This window comes from Neophocaena asiaeorientalis, unplaced genomic scaffold, assembly GCF_003031525.2.
Source record: "Neophocaena asiaeorientalis asiaeorientalis breed wild unplaced genomic scaffold, Neophocaena_asiaeorientalis_V1.1 scaffold35, whole genome shotgun sequence".
NCBI lineage: Eukaryota > Metazoa > Chordata > Mammalia > Artiodactyla > Phocoenidae > Neophocaena > Neophocaena asiaeorientalis.
This window is the reverse complement of record NW_020172984.1, coordinates 2,103,092-2,123,343: the sequence shown is the minus strand read 5'-3', so window position 1 is coordinate 2,123,343 and position 20,252 is coordinate 2,103,092. Positions and strand designations below refer to the sequence as shown.

The following is a 20,252-nucleotide window of genomic DNA, read 5'->3' as shown; positions in this document are numbered from 1 at the left end:
ATATATATATATGTATGTATGTATATGTATATGTATATGTACACCACGTCTTCTTAAGCCAGTCATCTGTTGATGGGCACTTGGGTTGTTCCCATGTCTTGGCTATTGTGAATAGTGCTGCTATGAACTTTGGGGTGCTTATTAAGTCAGAGAATGTTTTGCCTATGTTCTCTTCTAGGAGTTTTATGGCATCATGTCTTATATTTAGGTCTTTAAACCATTTTGAGTTTATTTTTGTGTATGGTGTGAGGCAGTATTCTAATTTCATTGATTACATGTAGCTGTCCAGCTTTCCCAACACCACTTTTTGAAGGGACTGCCTTTTCTCCATCATATGTTGTTGTCTCCTTTGTCATAGGTTAATTGACTATAAGTGTGTGGGTTTATTTCTGGCTCTCCATTCCGTTCCATTAAATCTGTATATCTATTTTTGTGCCAGTACCACACTGTTTTGATTACTATAGCTTTGTAGTATAGTCTGAAGTCTGGAAGGGTTATGCCTTCACCTTTGTTCTTTTTTCACAGGATCACTTTGGCAATTCTGGGTCTTTGTGGTTCCATATAAATTTTAGGAGCATTTGTTCTAGTTCTGTGGAAAATGTCATGGGTGGGACTTCCCTGGTGGTGCAGTAGTTAAGAATCTGCTTTCCAATGCAGGGGACATAGGTTCTAACCCTGGTCCAGGAATATCCCACATGCTGCAGAGCAACTAAGCCCATGCAGCACAGCTACTGAGCCTGTGCTCTAGAGCCTGCGAGCCACAACTGCTGAGCCCATGCCACAACTACTGAAGCCCACACACCTAGAGTCCATGCTCTGCAACAAGAGGAGCCACTGCAATGAGAAGCCTGCACACCACAACAAAGAGTAGCCCCTGCTCACCACAACTACAGAAAGCCTGTGCACAGCAACAAAGACCCAATGCAGAAAAGGGAACCCTCTTGCACTGTTGGTGGGAATGTAAATTGATACAGCCACTATGGAGAACAGTATGGAGGTTCCTTAAAAAACTAAAAATAGAACTGCCATATGACCCAGCAATCCCACTACTGGGCATATACCCAGAGAAACTCATAATTCAAAAAGACACATGCACCCCAGTGTTCACTGCAGCACTATTTGCAATAGCCAGGTCATGGAAGCAAACTAAATGCCCATCGACAGACAAATGGATAAAGAAGATGTGGTACATATATACAGTGGAATATTACTCAGCCATAAAAAGGAGCGAAATTGGGTCATTTGTAGAGACATGGATGGACCTAGAGACTGTCATACAGAGTGAAGTAAGTCAGAAAGAGAAAAACAAATATATATTAACGCATATATGTGGAATCTAGAAAAATGTCACAGATGAACTGGCTTGCAAGGCAGAAATAGAGACACAGATGTAGAGAACAGACATATGGACACCAAGCGGGGAAAGCAGGGTGGGTGGTGGTGGGATGAAATGGGAAATTGGGATTGACATATATACACTAATATGTATAAAATAGATAACTAATAAGAACCTACTGTATAAAATAAATAAAATTCAAAAAAATTAACTTTTAAAAAAATCCATTAAAAAAAAGAAAGAAAATATCATGGGTATTTTGATAGGGATTGCTTTAAATCTGTAGATCGCTTTGGGTAGTATGGCCATCTTAACAATATTCTTCCAATCCAAGGGCATGGGATGTCTTTCCATTTCTTTGAATCATCTTCAGTTTCCTTTATCAGTGTTTATAGTTTTCAGCATATAAGTCGTTCACCTCTTTAGTTAAATTTATTCCTAGGGTTGTTTTTATTGTTTTTCTTTTTAGCCAGTTTTAAACGGGATTTTTTTTTCACTTTCTCTTTCATGTATTTCATTGTTAGTGTAAAGAAATGCAACTGATTTCTGTATATTAATCTTGTATCCTGCTACCTTTGAATCCATTTATTTGTTCTAATAGTTTTTGTGTGGAGACAGAGGCAATATCTAGGATTCTAGTTTTGGTGACTTTTGGATTATAATGGCATTCACAGAGAAGGGGAATATAGGAAGAAAACAGATTTGGGGAAAGAGTATGAGTTTAGTTGGACAAAAACTTGCAGGATAAATATCCTGCATATTCCAGTAGGATATGTAGTTTTGAAATTTAGGAAACCCTGGGATAGGAATAATCTATCAACTAAATAGGTTTAATGGCAGTCTTAAATGTCTATATTCCCAAGGACCTGTATTGAACTAATACAGTAAGATTTTAAGAATTGCCACATAATGGATCAACTTCATGATCCCCCTTCAATTGCCTTCCTGTTTTATTTCAGGTGACCAAGTATCGGATAGTCTCTAGGAAGATGTGATTTTCCTCTCAGTAACCAACTCAAAAGATTAAGGATGTCCTGTTAAAAAAAAAAAAAAAGAAGTTCTTAGAACTCAGTCTTGCCCCTCCCTGCTTCACACCTTCTACATGGAGATGGGAGCCTTGAATGAGCCAGTGAAAGTCTATCCATCATCTACTCCCAGAGAATCCAGCCCAAAATATCAAATCTAAACAACTGGGGCTCTTTATAGACTCTCCCTGGGGCAGGTGGACTGTTTACAGGGAAGAAGGAAGAAGATAAAATCATGGATAATTTAAGTTAATGGAGCCAACAAGAGATCTTAGGCACCGGAGCCGGAGGCATGAGGTATCCCCTCCAGCCTCAGCTGCCAGTGGGCTTGTGCCACCACCTCCGTCTCACAGAAACATCCCTGCCTGGCCTGAGAGTAGAGCTGACGAAGCGCCCTCCACCGACACTGCTGAGAACATACCTCCTCTCTTTTCCCAAAGCAGTGCCCTTTCTGGTCTCACTTTTTTTGTTGTGTAAAAACCCGTTTTTCCCCAGTGAATTTTATTCAAGTTTTGAGGATGTTCATACATTATTTGTTGATTTTTGTCACTTCCATCCTCAAGGAGGCAACATCACCTGGCACCTTACTAAGGCTGTGTAGTAACTACGCAACCAATCTCTTAACAATATTTCGAACTTTCAGATTCACCAGAAATCAAGTTCTGACCCTTAGAAATGTTTATTGACAGGCCTCCTTCTACATCAATGTCTATACCAATTGCTGGTGAATCTGAATCTCTGGAAGAAGATAGAAAAGGTGGAGAGACTCTCAAAATTCATCTTGGGATAGCAGGTATGGATTGTCGCTTACTGGTTTTTCAGTTGATAAGAAACAGTACTACCCTAAAAGTTTCCCCAAGTCCCTCCCAGATTTAAAATTCTGTGGGTATATATAACTTGAAATGGGCCAATAATTATCAGCAGTTTCAATTATGCAATTTTTCATTTTGTCTAAAGGGTGTGTTATCCTCTGACCAGTTAAAAGCTAAATGTTGCAGTGACACTCCCACCCCCACCATTGTATGCCTCTACTCCCCACAGAAATGACAGGACATGACAGGATTGTTCCCGTTCCACATGCCCAGCAGCTTCGGCCAGTCATCTCTCAGGTGGTGCTTCTCTTCCATGAATCACATACCCTCTTTCATTGGTTCCCAAACATTAGTGCACATCAGCATCACCTGGTGGCTTATTAAACCATAGATTGCTGACACTGCAGCCAGAGGTTTTGATTAAGTACATCTAGGTTGGGGCCTGAAAACTGCATGACTAAGTTCCCAGGTGATGCTGCTGTTCCTGCTGCTGGGCCCAGGCCACACCTTGGGGGCCACTTCTCCAGGCAAACACCCAGTCATAGGCTGCTCCCCAAGCTAAAAGCAGGTGGGGGAATGTCAAGTTGGCTGGGGAAAAAGCATTTATGAGCTTCCTTTTTTCTCCCACGCCATGTGACCAGGGTTATTATTTGAAAGAATGAAAAGAAAGGTGTAGTGATGTGGTTAACATTTTCACCACTTTTCAGATTGCAAAGATAAGATTTCTTATGCGTAATAAGGATTCTCAAATTTCCTGATTTGGGATCAGTGAATCCTTTGTGTACTTTTAACTCTTGCATTAGCTCCTTGTCTTCAGTATTTAAATATTATGAATTCTTTCTCATGTTGGAAACCAAACACTCATTAGCCCTACATCCTTCTCCATGTACTGCTCTCCCATAGGTTCACACTCTCCTTCCCCCACCATCCCCCGCCCTCTTTCTCTCAGACTCAGGGGAGCAAGTTATAGCCAAACTTCTAGGAAGAATATACTGCCCATTTATTCCTAAACTCATGTGTGGTCTGGCTTCTACATTCTGCCCTCTCTTGATGATGTCTCCAAGAACATGACTGTCAAATCCTGTGGGCATTTTTTCTGCTCTCATCTGAATAAATTGGCCATTTATTCTTTCTGGAAGCTTTCTCTTGCCTTGGCTCCCACCTCTTTTCCCTAGCTTCTCAGAGGCTTCTTTATCTTCTTCCACCTTCCTGTTAAAATATCGATACCGTCCAGGATTTGGTTCCCTCCGCTCACTTTCCCTGGGTGATGGCATCTGTACCTGGGATTTAACTATCACATAAATGTAAATGTGATCATGTAAATATGAGTTAATATGTTTGATTTACAAATTCATGTTGCCTCCAGGCCTCCGTCCTGACCACAGGCACATATTTCCAAATGCTTTTTGGAAAGGTCCACTTTATGTCACATTAGACTGAAACCCATCTGTTTATCTGTTTTTCTCAGCAAGCTTCTAATTTCTTCGTGATCGGGTCTTAATTTTTCTTTGTATCAACAGCATAATGGCCAGGGACACAGCAGAAATTCCATGAGTAGTGAATGGGTGTCCTTAGGTGTCTCAAATTCCACATACCCAGCATGTCGTCTTCCTAACTCTTCCCCCTGTATTTTCTGTTGCAGTTATCCTGGCACACACTTCTAGTTAGTAATTAAGTACTGTCATTTGTGTCTGCCCAACATATCTCAGCTGAATTATTATGAAAATCTTCACTCCTGCACCCCCTGTTCATCCTGCTGCCAAAGTGATCTTCCCAAAATGTCAATCTGGTCAAGCCACACCCTTTCTTAAAGCCATTGAATTATTTCCTTCCTTAAACCCATAGGAGAAGGTCCTTCATTAGCAGGCATCTGCTCATCTCTCTCTTTCCTTCAGTCATCTACACCACTACCCTATATGCCAACTTTACCAAACTGTTTGCTTTCCTACAGACAAGGCATGCGTTTCCCTGCCTAGTCTAGCCGAGAAATTCCTATGCATTGTTAAAGACCTGGAGTTAACCTCCTTTATGAGGTTGTTCCGTCATTACCAAGTAGTGTTTGATGCATTTGTCCTTTGGAGCTCTTGATAGCTTCTTTTTGGTGCTTGTGTTTTGGTACTTGCCACGTTGTATTATAACTGCTTCTACTCTAAACTGTGAAGCATATATTTTATCTTATTTATTTTGTACCCCTATATCTTGTACAGTATGGGGCACTGACCTGGTAAGAGCTTAATAAATAATTATTGAATGAATACATTTTGAAAACCAATAAATAAATGGATGAATTAAGATCTGAGCCGGGCTTCCCTGGTGGTGCAGTGGTTGAGAATCTGCCTGCTAATGCAGGGGACACGGGTTCGAGCCCTGGTCTGGGAGGATCCCATGTGCCGCGGAGCAACTAGGCCCGTGAGCCACAACTACTGAGCCTGCGTGTCTGGAGCCTGTGCTCTGCAACAAGAGAGGCCGCGATAGTGAGAGGCCCGCGCACTACGATGAAGAGTGGCCCCCGCTTGCCACAACTAGAGAAAGCTCTCGCACAGAAACGAAGACCCAATGCAGCAAAAATAAATTAATATAAATAAATACATAAATATACATAAAAAATAAATTAATTAATAAACTCCTACCCCCATCTAAAAAAAAAAACTATTAAGATCTGAGCCAATGCTAGGAGTAAAGTGTATAACTCTTGATATGAACCAACTCTTTTAGTTCAGAATTTGCTGTAGCCAAACATTTGGGCTTAGGACCACTGTCAAGCAGGACTAGGGATGCTGGTTTGGATTTGTACCTTATAGTCTGTCCAGAAATGAGAAACCCTTTGCAGAAGGGCCAGGTCGCTCCAGTAGCTTACTTATTTGGCAGCATTCGTTGGCCCATCTGTGTTCAATATCATTTATAGAACTGCTGCTATAATTGCTGTGTTATTCAGTTGGTTTCCTTTTGCCTCTAAGTGAAAAACAGTTCTAGTTTCCAAATATTTCACCCTAATGAAAATGGTCACCCTTCTGCATTCTGTGGAAGAAGCCTAGTTCTGGAAATACATAATTGGCATCTGGAATATGCACATTATTAGGAAAATAATAGAAATAGCTTTGACGCTGCTTTTTTTGTGCATTGACTTTGAAACTGAATACTAGAATCAATTTCTGAAGAACCTTATTCTCAGTGCTACATCACACGCTGTGTTGATTTAAACCACAGACATTTGTCCAAATTATAGCCTAGCACCAGCATCACTAATGCAAAAGTAACAAAGTGTCTACTGTCGTGATGGATTTGGGGAGCAAGATTTCCGCAAAAACCACCCAAAAACCTGGCAATTTTGTGAGAATTTATAAGAATCCACCTGACTTCTTTTTATAAGAGAAATACTAAATATAAAAACTGAAATAGTTTTATTTAAGATAGAGTGCTATTAAATCTTATGAAAAGTACTATAGCACTCCAGTAAACTGAGGTATTTAAGTTCTTTGCACAGTATTTCTTGCAGCACAGTTGTTTACATTGTACTGATTTAAAGGGATTTCTTTCACTCTGTAACTTGATAATGAACTTAGTTTCTAAAATACGTAGATTTGAATACAAATTGACCATTGACTTGTTGACAGTAATAGTAACATTATGTTATGACATATTGCAGATCTCTCAGCAAAGAGTGCCTCTGTTCCAGATGAACTTGGTGCCTGTGGACATTCTAGAACATCAAGCTATGCAAGCCAGCAGTCAAAAGTATCAGGTAAGAGGCTAAGAGTGAAGTTGAATTGCTCTGAAGGGACTTGGAATTGCTGTGGTGCGGGAGGAGAATGTTTGGTTGCAGTGTGTTTGATACTAGTGTTACATCCAGAGTGATTTTCTCTGACAGGGTATAGCTCTTGCCACTCCCGGTCATCTAGTTTCTCTGAGTTCTGCCACAGGAGAAATACCTCCGTGGGAAGTACATCAACAGGAATTGAAAGTATTCTAGAGCCATGTGATGAAATTGAGCAAAAGATAGCTGGACCAAGTCTTGATACAGCTGATAAAGAAGATACAGCTTCGGAAACACTCAACAGGTATCATTTTGGTCTCAGTTTAAACGGAAAAAAGAAAAAAAGAAACACTTTTTTTTCATAACATAATAAAAAAGGAAATTTTAAAAAATTATTTTCAAAGATGCCCAGTGAAACAAGATTCTGTAGAATCTCAGCTGAAGCGAGTTGATGACACCAGAGTGGATGCAGATGATATTGTGGAGAAAATATTACAAAGTCAAGACTTCAGCCTAGATTCCAGTGCAGAAGGTGTGTAGATAACCATTAAGTATATATGGATGTATGTGACCCGGGTTTGTATAATCAATGTGGTCAGCAGTAAAGAGTCAGTACATTATGATACTGAGTGTTCGGTATTTGTAAAATAAATTTCACACCCATAAAAATCTGAAGATAACTTTTTATTTCTTGGATAGTTTAGTTTAATGGATATTAAATTTGGAAAAGAATTAACTTTAGTTTAAAAATATCAATTTTAAAGAAAGCTTTTATTGTATTTTTTAACTATGCATCAATGTCTGCCATGATTATATACGTTATGACAGATATCTACATCTGCTTTGTCATAACTGGGCATGAGTACCTCAAGTCACTATTGCAATTTGGAAGGTTAGGTGGTGATCTTAAAATGATAGTGAGTAACAGAATGCCTCATTCCCTCCTTAGCATTTTCACTGAAACTGAAAATTTACGTGCCACCAATTTGAAAGTTATAATTATTCATGCTGGTGTGAATAGAGAGCAGTTAACAATGGACTTAGTTTCATTATGTAACTGGTTGTAAAGAAAAATAATTAAACCCTGCTTGAGGAAGTTTGTAGGAACAGCTGTCTTTACTGGGCTTTAAGAAAGTTAACAAGAAGTAACTATAAGGATATCTTTTAAACTGCCTGTTTTAAAACATGTATATAGTTCTTTTTTAAGTTTTTATTTCTTTAACAAAACTGAATGTAAAATGTGAATTTATTATAATATGAATATTATTTGACAATCTAATAATTGTACCTATAACAAATATTGTAAATGTATATTGCAGAAGAAGGACTGAGGTTATTTGTGGGTCCTGGGGGAAGTACAACCTTTGGCAGTCATCATCTTCCAAACAGGTATGTAGTCCAAAGAGTATCTCACTAAAATAAAGAATAGACTGACTTTTTCTTTTAAATGCTCATGAGTAGAAGATGAAGGTTACAAAGTTCGCATTAGATTGAGGCTAGAAAGCACAATATTAGTAGTTCCATGAGAAGAATTACAGCTCTTAGTGTGTAGCTCTTAGTTTTCCTTATCCTGAATATGTTTGAAATTGTATTTTATAAGTTTATTTGTTGATTTCCTTAGATGTATTTCTAGAATGTATTAGTAGAGAACTGGTAGAGCACTGGGCAAGCTGCAGTATACAAAGGACATTTAGAAAAGAGTTCTTAGTCTGATATCTTACAGCAAAGCAAAATTATATTTTCAATCAGTGATCTTGTCTGTTATGAGCAGTTACACAGCCACTCAGTAGCAGACACTGATATTAATCTTTTTTGTACTCTCTTTTCTGCGCCCCACTAGAGCCTAACATACATATTAAGAAAAATAAGTTTGGAAAACTAATTTTCATGTTGGTAGTTATTTAGATTCAGACGAAGAAAAGGCACCTGCCAGACTTAGCATTCTGGTTCCCAGCACTGCAGCAGATGACAGTGAGCACAGATGCTGAGGACACCTTAGAAATTCTGATCACTCCACTGCTTCCCCACAGCCTGTTCCCTGTGCACCCAGTACCCAGTATTTCTGTGGAGTATTTATGTAGAATTCCAGCACAACGACAGTCTAAGTCAGAGTTGCAGGGGGAGGGAGCCCCCTTGGTCCAAGACAGTTATTTTATTCTCTAATGCTCAAAACCAGAAAGAATGTTTAATTCATTTCTTCTAGCAATACTCATTTTATTGAGTACCTCCTATGCGTCCCATCACATTGCAGGGCCCAAAGGATACAAAGGAGCAAACACCTACATCAGCAACTAACTACCTTCAAGATGTGATAGGTGGGAATAAAACTGTGCTGTGGAGGATAGAGGAGTCACACAATTTAGACCTTTTGTAACTTTCATTTACTTATGCACTTACTAAATTCAGTAACAATTTATTGGGCCAACTTGTGGTTAAGGGTGCAAAGAAGAAAGACCCAGCTCTTACCCTCAGCTAGATTATAGTCTAGCATGTGAGTTTGGAAAACTACAGCCCGTGGGCCCTGTTGGCTCACTGCCTATTTCTGTAAACAAAGTTTTATTGGAATACAGCCCACCTGTTTATGTATTGTCTACACATATTGTCTGAATTGGCTGCTTTGTGCTACAGTAGGAGCCATGAGCAGTGTAACAGAGACTATGTGGCCCTCCTAAGATATTTGTTTTCTGACCCTTTCTATCAGGTGAGATAGACAAACTAAATTTTATAGTAGTATGATAAATTCTATAATATAGAGAAGTAGAGGAAACTCTGAGATGGCACCTCACTCAGACAGAAAAAACTTCCTGGAAAAGTTGACACTTGAAGAGGGTCTTTGGGAGAATAAAAGATAAGTGAGCGGTTACGAAGGGGTATGTGGAAGACAGATATTCCTGGTAGTAGGAACAAATAGAAGGAACTTAACAGGCATAATAATTATAATATATAATTATATAGTAGTGAATATATAATAATTATAGGCAATACTTATTGAACTTTTATTAGTTATGTGCTGAGCACCATGTGTATGTTTCATTCAATTCTCATCTCTTTCAATACTATTATTAGTTTTTTAAAAGAGGAAGCAAAGATAAAAAGAGGTTAAGGAAGTTTACCCAAGGAAGGCCTTAAAGCTAGTAAGTGTTAAAACCAAGGTCATACCCATGTCTCTTGAGTCTAAAGCCCATTCATTGTACTTAATCATTTTATCTTACTGGTTTATGAATAATATCACCTACTTAGAGAATGCCCATAAACAGGTTTTTCTAAGGAGGTGGGGCATGTGAAATGGAGTTGTGGGACATGAGGCTGGGAAGTATCTTGAAGACAGGTTGTAAAGAGCCTCCGTCCCCATAACAAAATGTTTACCCTTCTGTGTACACTGGGGAGCCATTGGTCATTCTTCAGCAGGGAACTGACCTATCAGATTGGCATTTTAGAAAAGTAACTGGCCATAATTTTGAGGGTAGATAGGAGCAGGGAAAGACTAGTAGCAGGGAACTAGGTAGAAGAATGACATTTATAAGGACAATGATATGTATGGTAGAGAAAAGGTGTTTTTGAGTTAAAGAGACAGGTTCACATCTTAACCAGACCACTTTGGGAGTAAATCATTTAACTTCAGTTGAACTGAACTCTATTAAAAATGTGATCATATGCCTACTTCCTGGAGTTGTTATAAAGTATAAATGACATGATATACTCAGTAAGCCCTAGCTATTATTATTTTAGGTGGAGAAACAGCAAAAGCTACTGTTCCAACCAAAAGGAACCAAAATAATAAACGCATGGGCTATCTCATTAGACTACTCAGGGTCCAGTCATAGCTCTTCCACTATTGACTTTACAGTGTTAGTAAACTGTCTGTAAGCCTCATTTTCCTCACCTGTAAAATGGGAATGGTAAATAAGTTATGTAACTCATAGGAGTTTTGTGAGGGTTAGGTTTAGATCATTTATGTAAAGTTACTTAACACAATACCTGGCACATAAAAGGTTCTCAGTATATGCTAGCTATTTGTGTTGTTACTCAGAGAAAAGAAAGATAATTTCTAGTTGAGAGAGAATCTAGAACCTAGGATATAAAGGCATTTATGTAGTTAAGAATTCTGGCTCCCGTCCTCCTTCCAAATGAATGTTAAAAAAAATCACCCAATACGTGAAAGCCTAAAGGGACAATTAGGGGTTGAAGTAGATTCATATTACATGCTGAAGAATGTCAGAAACAATGTGTCATGGTGAAAGGAGGATGGGCCATGGAGTCAGATATGGGTTCTGTTCCTGGCTTAGCCATAATTACCCAGCTTAGCCATGATCTTGACATACTGCATCTCTCACTTGCTACCAAAAAGACAGCTGCATCCCTGGGAGAACAACACACGCTCTGGAGTGGGCTGCCTGTGTTCAGTCCCAAGCTCCACCATTTATTAGCTGTGTGTCTTTGGTAAGTTACTTCACTTCTCTCTGCCTCAGTGTCCTCACCTATAAAATAGTGATGATAATAGAACCCACCTCATAAGAGTTAATAGTGTTAAAATTAAACAAGGGAAGACATGGTAATGCTTAGGACAAAATCTGGTATGCAGTAAACACTCAAGTACTTTATATATACTAATTAAAGGTCTGTCTTTCAGAGTTCTTATGGCAGTTAATTTGAACTGTCCAGCAAGTACTTGTACACATAGGCTCTCCATAAATAGTGGGTATTCATCAGAGAAGCTAATGTGTTAGTGTTAGATCCATTATGTAAGATAAACTAGTAGCACAGGATGAAACCAGAATCATTTACCTAGAGCACAGAAGAGGCACAAGAACCACGGTTCCAAAAGGGAACCTATGAGATTGAAGAGAACAGGGCAACAAGTGATAGAGACTTGGGGAGGACTGTTTGCAGTAATCCATTTTAAGTCTAGTGGATACAGCCTGGCCAGCTCAGGGCTGCTTACAGAACCCTGCACGTACGTCCTTGCTTGCCTTTGGGACATTTAATTTCTGACAAGTAGTCTGCTTTCATTTCTACTTTTATTCCTCTGTGATTTATCTTTCATCTCTGACTGCTTTTAAGCTTTTCTCTTTATCTCTGGTTTTTAGCAGTTTGCTTATGATGTGCCTTGGCGTGTTTTTCTTTGTGTTTATTCTGCTTAGGGTTCATTGAGCTTTTCTTGAATCTGTGGGTTTAAAATTTTCATCAAAATTGGAAATTCTGCAGCCATTATTTTTCTCCACTCCTTCTGGTACCCCGGACTTACAAATTGTAGCTCCTGCATCCCTGAGCTCTGACCTGAGTCCTCCACTGACAGAGACCACCTAGCTGTATCTGGCTCCTCTCTCCCTGTGCTGTAGGCTGGGAGGGTCCAGAAGGAGATGGCTTTAGGCAGCAAGCTGAGGCAGTTTGTCTGGCTTTTCTTTCTTTCTTTCCCTTATCTCAGGGCCAGTCCCATGCTGCCTGTTGTCCAGTGTGTGAAAACTGTTGTTTCATATAGTCTATCCAGTTTTCTAGTTATTTGAAGCAGGAGCGAAAGTCTGGTTCCTGTCACTCCATCACTGCCCGAAGCAGAACCATTTTAGGGCATCTAAAAGCCTATGTGCGGTGGTGCTCACCAAGGTTCCTTCAAATTCTGATTATCTGCAGCTGTGAAAGAGTGTTCACTGGTATTCTGTTGAGGATGTTCCTATTTCTTCTTTAGAATGAATCTGTAAGAACAGAAGTCTCTGAGCAATCAACTGAGAATTCCAATTCAGTCCTGGTGGAGTAGTAACTACTACCTTACTTCCATTTTTTAGAATTTCCCCTTAAAATTCCATTAAGGGCAGAGACCAGTCATGGTGGTTGCTTCTGGTCTTACTGATCTCTGGCATACTCAGAGTGAAATGTCAGGTAGTAGTCCCTGGCATCTTGACAAATGAGGAGATAGGCGCCTGGTGATAACTTTAAGCAGTAATACCCTCCCACCATGCAACACCACTTTAGCTTTCCTCCTAATCACTCAGGAGGGGTCAGTGAAAGGGTAGAATGATCCTCATCCCAAAATAAATCCAGCTCCCTCAAAAAGACACTGTGTTTACAGGCTCATAGAAAACCTTTATCAGGGGAGTTCGGGGTTTTTTTTTGGTTTGGTTTGGTGTTTTTTTTGTTTGTTTGTTTGGTTGGTTTTTTTTTTGCCGTGCTGCAAGGCTTGCAGGATATTAGTTCCACAACCAGGGATTGAAATTGAACCCGCGCCCTTGGCAGTGAAAGCGCGGAGTCCTAACCACTGGAGTGCCAGGAAATTCCCAGTTTGGATGTTTTGAGCACTACCTGCCCTGGACTCCTTACATGGTGCCCTGCAATAAACGCTGCACTTTCCTTCAGCACCAGAAAAACAAAATCAAAAACCTTATCCTCCCAGACCAAGAAACAATAGACGGAACATGTGTTCATTCCATTATAACGTAAGGCCAAGGTACCAGGTGAATCAACAATAGAAAAAAAAAAAACACCTGTTGATGAGGTCTTTACTTAATTTAAGTATTTCTAAGTACTTTATTCACAAAGCTTGCAAATTTTAAGTCTTTTAGTATTCTCCATATTTCATTAATAGAGGTCAGTTAGTACCTGGCATATTAGGGCAAAGGCTAAGCTGCCATAATAAAGAGACCCAAAAATAAAATGGCCAGCCTGGAGGGACAGCTTTGCCCCAGAAATGATTCACTGGTGCAGGTACCTCCATTTTGTCCTTTACAATCCTCCTTACCTGTGTTATCAAAATTGCTACCAGTCCAAGGCAAGCAATGTCCCTTTAAAGCAAGTGAGGCAGAAGTTGGCATATCTCCGTTCACGTTCCCTGGGGGTGAAACTTAGTCACAAGGCCACACCTGTAGACAAAGGAGTTCAGGAAATGTGGTCTCTAACCAAGCAGGCTGTCCCTAGCTAAAACCATAGAAAAGGGGAGAGTAGATGTGGGAGGACAGCCAGCAGTCTGACAAACCATGCTCGTGAAGAAACAAAGCCCTCTTCAAGATCATTTTCCCTTTTAATCTGCATTAGCATAGATATAATTTACAATACTGACCACCTATAAAGACATTTGCATTTGACTAAAATAATTTTTGCGCTTCCTTGTTATGTACGTTAAGACGCCACAATACTAATGCAACTAAAAACTATCATCCATTAAGTCAGCGCAAGACCTGAACTGCTAGAGTCAATATATGCTCCTGGATTTACATATAAACATGTTTGCCACAGTGTGTTGATAGTTAAGAATTTGGAAACATTACTAGATTACTGTGGGAATAAGTATGAGGTGATCAGGGACTAGACTAATCCCAGTGTATCAATTATAAACATTCAATACTTCAAGAACTTTCTCTCTGTGATATCAAATATAAACCTTGCGGATATCAAATCAAGTAGAAAATGCCTAATGCACTATCTCTTTGGGGACAAAATTAAGTGGAACAATCTCAAACACTACAGCTCACAAGTTTGAAGTTTTGTTTTGTTTTTTCCCTACTTTTAGGGTGGGGTCTGGAGCTTATGAACAAGTTGTGATCAAACGCTAGAAATCAAGCTGGTGAACTGAAGCTTCCCTAGGGGTTTAAGATGTGGTCAGTTGAGCTGTCAAGGCACTTTATTCAAGCACTTATGAGAAAGTGAACCTATTAAAAAAAAATGCAGCATGTTCATCTATCAAGAGGAAAGCCAACACTGATTTCTTCTTTGAAGGTGCCCACCACTCTCCTTTCTCACCCACCCACAGGGAACATCGGAATGGTAGTATCAGGGCAGTGTGCCGCGTGTGCTTACAGGTACACAGCTTCTGTGGTCACTGCACATAATAATGAAAAGCCGCCTTTTTTTTTTTCAAAACATCCAGTGGGGAAAACAGCACTATACATCTGAGTATAATTTTAATGTTGAAGTGTAAAACGTGTGATAGAAGTGCTTGACTGATTTGGGCTCTTAATTTTTTAATTTTATGTTTGAGAGACAATAAGTGAAAATAATTTAAACTCTATAAACTTTGCCAAGAATAGATATAATTCCTGTGAAGGAAATCTTCCATATTATACTATCACGGTATTGTACTAAGTTCATTCACTCTTTTTGATGCAATATTTGATATAAAATGTGGGTGTTCGTGATTTGGGAAGGTGTTATACTACATTTTAAACATGTAAAATGCTTAATTCTAAATGTATTAGTCATAAATTGAATAACAAATGTGAGTTATTTAAGTCTGAGATACGTGAATGGTATAATGCTATTATTATGCAGTATGTATCATTACTTGTTAATATTAGATGAGCTACAGAATTCCCACTAGCACTATATGAGAGACTGAAGTTTAAGACTCTATATTGTTAGGCTACCATAAGACACCCTAATGTAAGAGCTCTGTTAACAGAATAATATCTGATGGTTTCAGGAGTCAAAATTTAGAACAACAGGAGGAAAATTGTGATATGGTCAGAAACAGAGCTGCCTTTTCTCTGTAAGTTCAGGCTTACATGAAACTGAAAATTATTCCAAGGAGGTAGTGGATAAAGGACAGGGGACAGCCACTTGACATCACTGACATGGACCCATGGTTTTCTGTTTTCTTCTTTACTGTATCAGAAATTAGTTATTTTGAGGCAAGAATAGAATATAACATACATCAAATAGAGCTTTTAAAATAAGAATATCTGATCTGGATCCAGTTAAATAGCACAGCAGATAAACCTTAAGAGTTTTTCTGGTCTTACATGACAGTGTCTGTATGGAAAGATCTTAATTTTCTTGGAATCACTCAGTCACTGAAGAAAAATATTGATTCTGTAGAACCAGTCATTCCCAGTCCTTTCTTTCAAAACCATGTCCAAGAAATGTGCTGTGTTAGAATTACTTTGGTCTAATATTTCCATGTTGGCAAAGTCAGAGGGAAAAATATATTATTTTTTTTAATTTATTTTTAATATCCAGATTTAGAGGTTTGAAAATTTTTGAATAGTTCATGTTAGGGTTTTTTTTTTAATATTTCAAGGATTGGGTATTCCAAATTAATTCAGTACTACTTTTATAAATAGATTGTGATATTTTTTTAAAGAGATAACACCCCGTTTTAGAATATCTTGAATGTTGAAAGATAGGATTTTCTGACTCATTAGTCATGCTTTTTTATTTTTTAAGATTTGTTTTGAAGAAAAAAAATTGACCTGAACATTTTAGTCTAACCAAGGAAAATATTACCTTAATGGTAAAGACATGCCGTCTGCTTATAAACAGGTGAATTGATCCATTCGTTATATATCATGGGAAGAAAAAAACAATCAAAGAAAGTTTTTAATAGAGATGTGAAGATATTGTTTAGAGAAATATTTATTATGACGTCTTAAAAACATATTTTTCTATTTTCAAAGTATTATTTCTAGGCTATGTTTTTTATTGGCACTTCTGCAGATGATATTGCAGTTTTGAAAGTGATAATAAAAACTAGATTGTAAGTTAGGTTCAGTGAGGACATTTTTCAGATATGTAAAAGATGCTGTGATTAGGGCACTGCCCACATCTTACTCATCCTTGGCTGCCCTTGGCCCAATACATTTATACAAGACTGGCTCTTGGTATTTAAGATGATATAGCATTATTTTTTAAGAACAAAATGTGGAGAGATTTTGAAAATCGTGCCTTTACAATTTGAGCAGCCACCAGATACATCTTGCTTAAGGTACTAGTAAGTATAACATATGTTTTGATAAGTAGAAACATTAGGAAGAAAAAAGATGACAGTGTCCGCTTTCTTCAGTGAAAGTCTGGATTTATTTTATTCTATTTTGTGTTCTATCATAATACTTTGCAATCAGATTTCATTACAGTCCTTGAAAATATTTGTTAAAGGACCTAAGTGTCTTACTTTCTAGTTTTTCTTAGAGTATATACTAGTAATATCTTAACCATATAGCTATTGAAAAAAATCTGCTTATTAAATACCAAGTCTACTTTTGGTTCCATTTTGAGTTTCAAAAATAAATCTGAAAAATTAAATCTTAATAAATTTTCAACTTTTAAATATTAAATATTTTATTTTTTTTAATATTAAAGTCGAATTTTAAATCACCTAGTCCTGGAGAATTTGCCGATATATAACATTTTCTTTTTCTAATCTTACCCTAGAGAAAAAGATTGATGGTATTTTTAAAGCTAAGTATTTCTGATCAGATAATGAAGTGTCTTAAATACCTTGTTTGGGGGAAACACAGAGACCAGTCAGGAGCCCACTTCCTGTGACTTGTGCTGGTGACCAAGACTAGAGAGGATGTGAAGGGTAGCAGAGGGCAGAGAAGGCCCTGGGCCATTAGTTTACACTCTGATGGTTGACTCCCCCTTTGCGATGGTGGTGGTGAAGGCTTCTGTATACAGACAACTAATTTGGACTGGTACTTATAATCTGAGAAAGTCTTGGCCAAGAATCCTAAAGTCCACCAACCCATTTCAGCAAAATACTATCAGAGTAATGATGTCCTAACTAGATTCTTCTGTATATATGCTTTTTGGTTTTTTAAATGGAAACCATGAGCCACAGAGGTCCACCACTTAGCCCATTTGTTGCTAGAAGGGAAAAAAATCTCCTACTAGCCTCCAGTCACCCACACATTCAGGTATCAATGAGTTTTAATATATTAAAACATCCAGAAGTATTTTTAGAATTTAAGATTTCCATGCTAACTAGACTACCTTACAAGTTCAAGCTGATGGTATTATTAAATACTTCATTGAAGTTCTCTGAAGTGTTAGGCTTCCATTATATATGACAATGCTCTAAAAGATACTGGGCTTATATGACAGGGTTGCATTTTATTTTAACAGACCTTTAACTGGGGCAGTTCAGAAATTATGCTTGGTCAGTTCTCTTGGATGGTATGTCATGTTAATGTAACCTAGTACTGTAGTTGAAATTGTGTTGTGCCATTACCCATGTGTTGGCTTAGGTACTGTACATAGTCTTAATAGCTGAGATGTTAAAGAAGATGAAGTCTAAAAATACAAAGGATGAAACATGCCTATATTAACCTGTTTTAAGACTGCTTTAGATATAAAGGCCTTATTCCCTTATATATGTGACTTTTCAGAAGATAGTATATACACAGTATATTTTAAATGGTCATGTGGGTGGTCTCTAGCTACTCTCCATATAACAAAACTGGCAAATTTTTTTATTTACGTGGACAACAAACTCCACATTTACAAATGTTTATGTTCATCTTATGCATATAACAATGAATTCTCTTGCTGATATTCATTGACCAAATCCCACATACAGGAAGACATTTACAGTATATTCAGTTTGTTTTTTTGGAAATACATCTTACTTGGGGGATCACCTTCCTCTTAGACATTTATTTGGTCCTCTGGAAATTGATACAGTTGTGGGTAATCATGTAAATGTTTACGAAAAATTTTTTATTGAAGTGATTCCATTTGTATTCTAATCTCTAATACATGGAGAATGACCTTCATATTTATATATTTCTTTATTTTAACCTCCCAGCTATTAATCCAGGAAATTTTTTCCTTTTCTTTGCCAAAACTTTTTATTGTAAAATATTTGAGTAATGTAAAGGTGAATCTTATACATGTTCAATAAAAATCATATCTTTAACTTTAGAATGTTGTTTATACTTTAAATTTTCAGTTAAGGGGCATCCCTGGTGGTGCAGTGGTTGGGAGTCCACCTGCCGATGTGGGGAACACGGGTTCATGCCCCGGTCCGGGAGGATCCCACATGCCGCGGAGCAGCTGGGCCCGTGAGCCATGGCTGCTGAGCCTGCGCATCCGGAGCCTGTGCTCCGCAACGGGAGAGGCCACAACAGTGAGAGGCCCACATACCGAAAAAGAAAAAAATTCAGTTAAGATTCTGTCAGAAATCTGTCCGTTGCTTGCCAAGGAAAGAAAACCGAAGGGAAAAGACCAGCATGTAACTCCTCCCTGAGGGCTTCCCTTTATTTATGACCAGGTAGTATAGCCAGTTTACAGGCTTGAACGCCTCCAGTGAAAGACTTTTCTCTGAGACCTGAGGCAGCCCCTGCCATCCTGTGGGCATGGACTTTGGAGTAAGACAGACCTGAGTCTGAATTCAAACTCATCTCTGAACCTGTTTTCTAATCTAAGATGATGATAATACCACCAACTCTTTTGGGTTGTGATGAAGAACACAAAAGCTAACGTAAGGAATATGCCATAGGCACTCAGTGTTTGATCAAGCCAAAAATTTGTCTTTGTGTAGCATCTACATACATACCTTAATTCTAGTGTTAGACATATGGAAGATGGTCAATAAATGTGGCACTATCAGAGGTTAAAATCATGACTTAAATGATATTCATAATCACCACACCCTTGTACAGACTGCTTTTCCTTTTGACTAGAATGTCCTCACAGAGCGGAAAAACAATGCCAACAAATTCTCTCTGCTGATATTCAAATTACAGCAGCAACTTCAAGTTAATAAAGAACTATGGTTCAATATGAGTTTGAACCTGATCTTTCTATGTAGATTGTCATGATTTCCCTGGACAGTACAGATTAAGAAAGGTTACATAAGTTAAGGAGAAAGTACCCCACTTGCTGGCAGAAGCAGGGTGGGGTTATGGCCACTCTAGGGGAAACCCTCAAACCTCCTCCCCAGTACACAGGATTGTACGGGATCATCTGGGACAACTTTGTGCCGATCACAGCAGAACCTAGCAGGAGCCTCTGATCTGTCCCCTCAGACTTTTCAGTATAGTTGATGTACAATATTACGTAAGTTACAGGTGTACAACATAGTGATTCACAGTTTTTAAAGCTTATACTCCATTTATAGTTATAAAATATTGGCTATATTCCCTATGTTGTACAGTATATCCTTGTAGTTTACTTTATACTTAATAGTTTGTACATTTTAATCCCCTACCCCTGTCTTGCCCCTCCCCCTTCCTCTCCCCTCTGGTAACCACTAGTCTGTTCTCTGTTTGTTTCTTTGTTATATTCACTAGTTTATTTTTTAGATTCCACATATAAGTCATATCATACAGTATTTGTCTTTCTCTGTCTGACTTACTTCACTTAGCATGATACCCTCCAAGTCGTCATTCATCTGTTGATGGGCACTTGGGCTGCTTCCATATCTTGGCAACTGTAAATAATGCTGCTTTGAACATTGGGGTGCATTTATCTTTTCAAATTAGTGTTTTCATTTTTTTCATATATATATATATATATATATATACCCAAGAGTGGAATTGCTGGGTCGTATGGTAGTCCTATTTTTAGTTTTTTGAGAAACTGTCATACTGTTTCCCACTGTGGCTGCACTAATTTACATT

General features: G+C 38.3%; 1 protein-coding gene across 2 annotated transcripts in view; it reads left to right on the top strand.

Annotated features, from left to right (window-relative positions):
• EEIG2 (EEIG family member 2) overlaps nucleotides 1-18,529 on the top strand; it is a 93,015-nt gene extending 74,486 nt beyond the window's left edge. For both annotated transcript variants that reach the window (XM_024742138.1, XM_024742139.1), the window contains exons 6-11: nucleotides 3,051-3,154; nucleotides 6,820-6,915; nucleotides 7,042-7,231; nucleotides 7,332-7,459; nucleotides 8,247-8,316; nucleotides 14,426-18,529. In XM_024742138.1, the coding sequence (XP_024597906.1) occupies nucleotides 3,051-3,154; nucleotides 6,820-6,915; nucleotides 7,042-7,231; nucleotides 7,332-7,459; nucleotides 8,247-8,316; nucleotides 14,426-14,468 (631 nt within the window). In that variant the 3' untranslated portion in view covers nucleotides 14,469-18,529. The remainder of the gene's footprint in view (nucleotides 1-3,050; nucleotides 3,155-6,819; nucleotides 6,916-7,041; nucleotides 7,232-7,331; nucleotides 7,460-8,246; nucleotides 8,317-14,425) is intronic.
• Nucleotides 18,530-20,252: the final 1,723 nt, after the last annotated feature.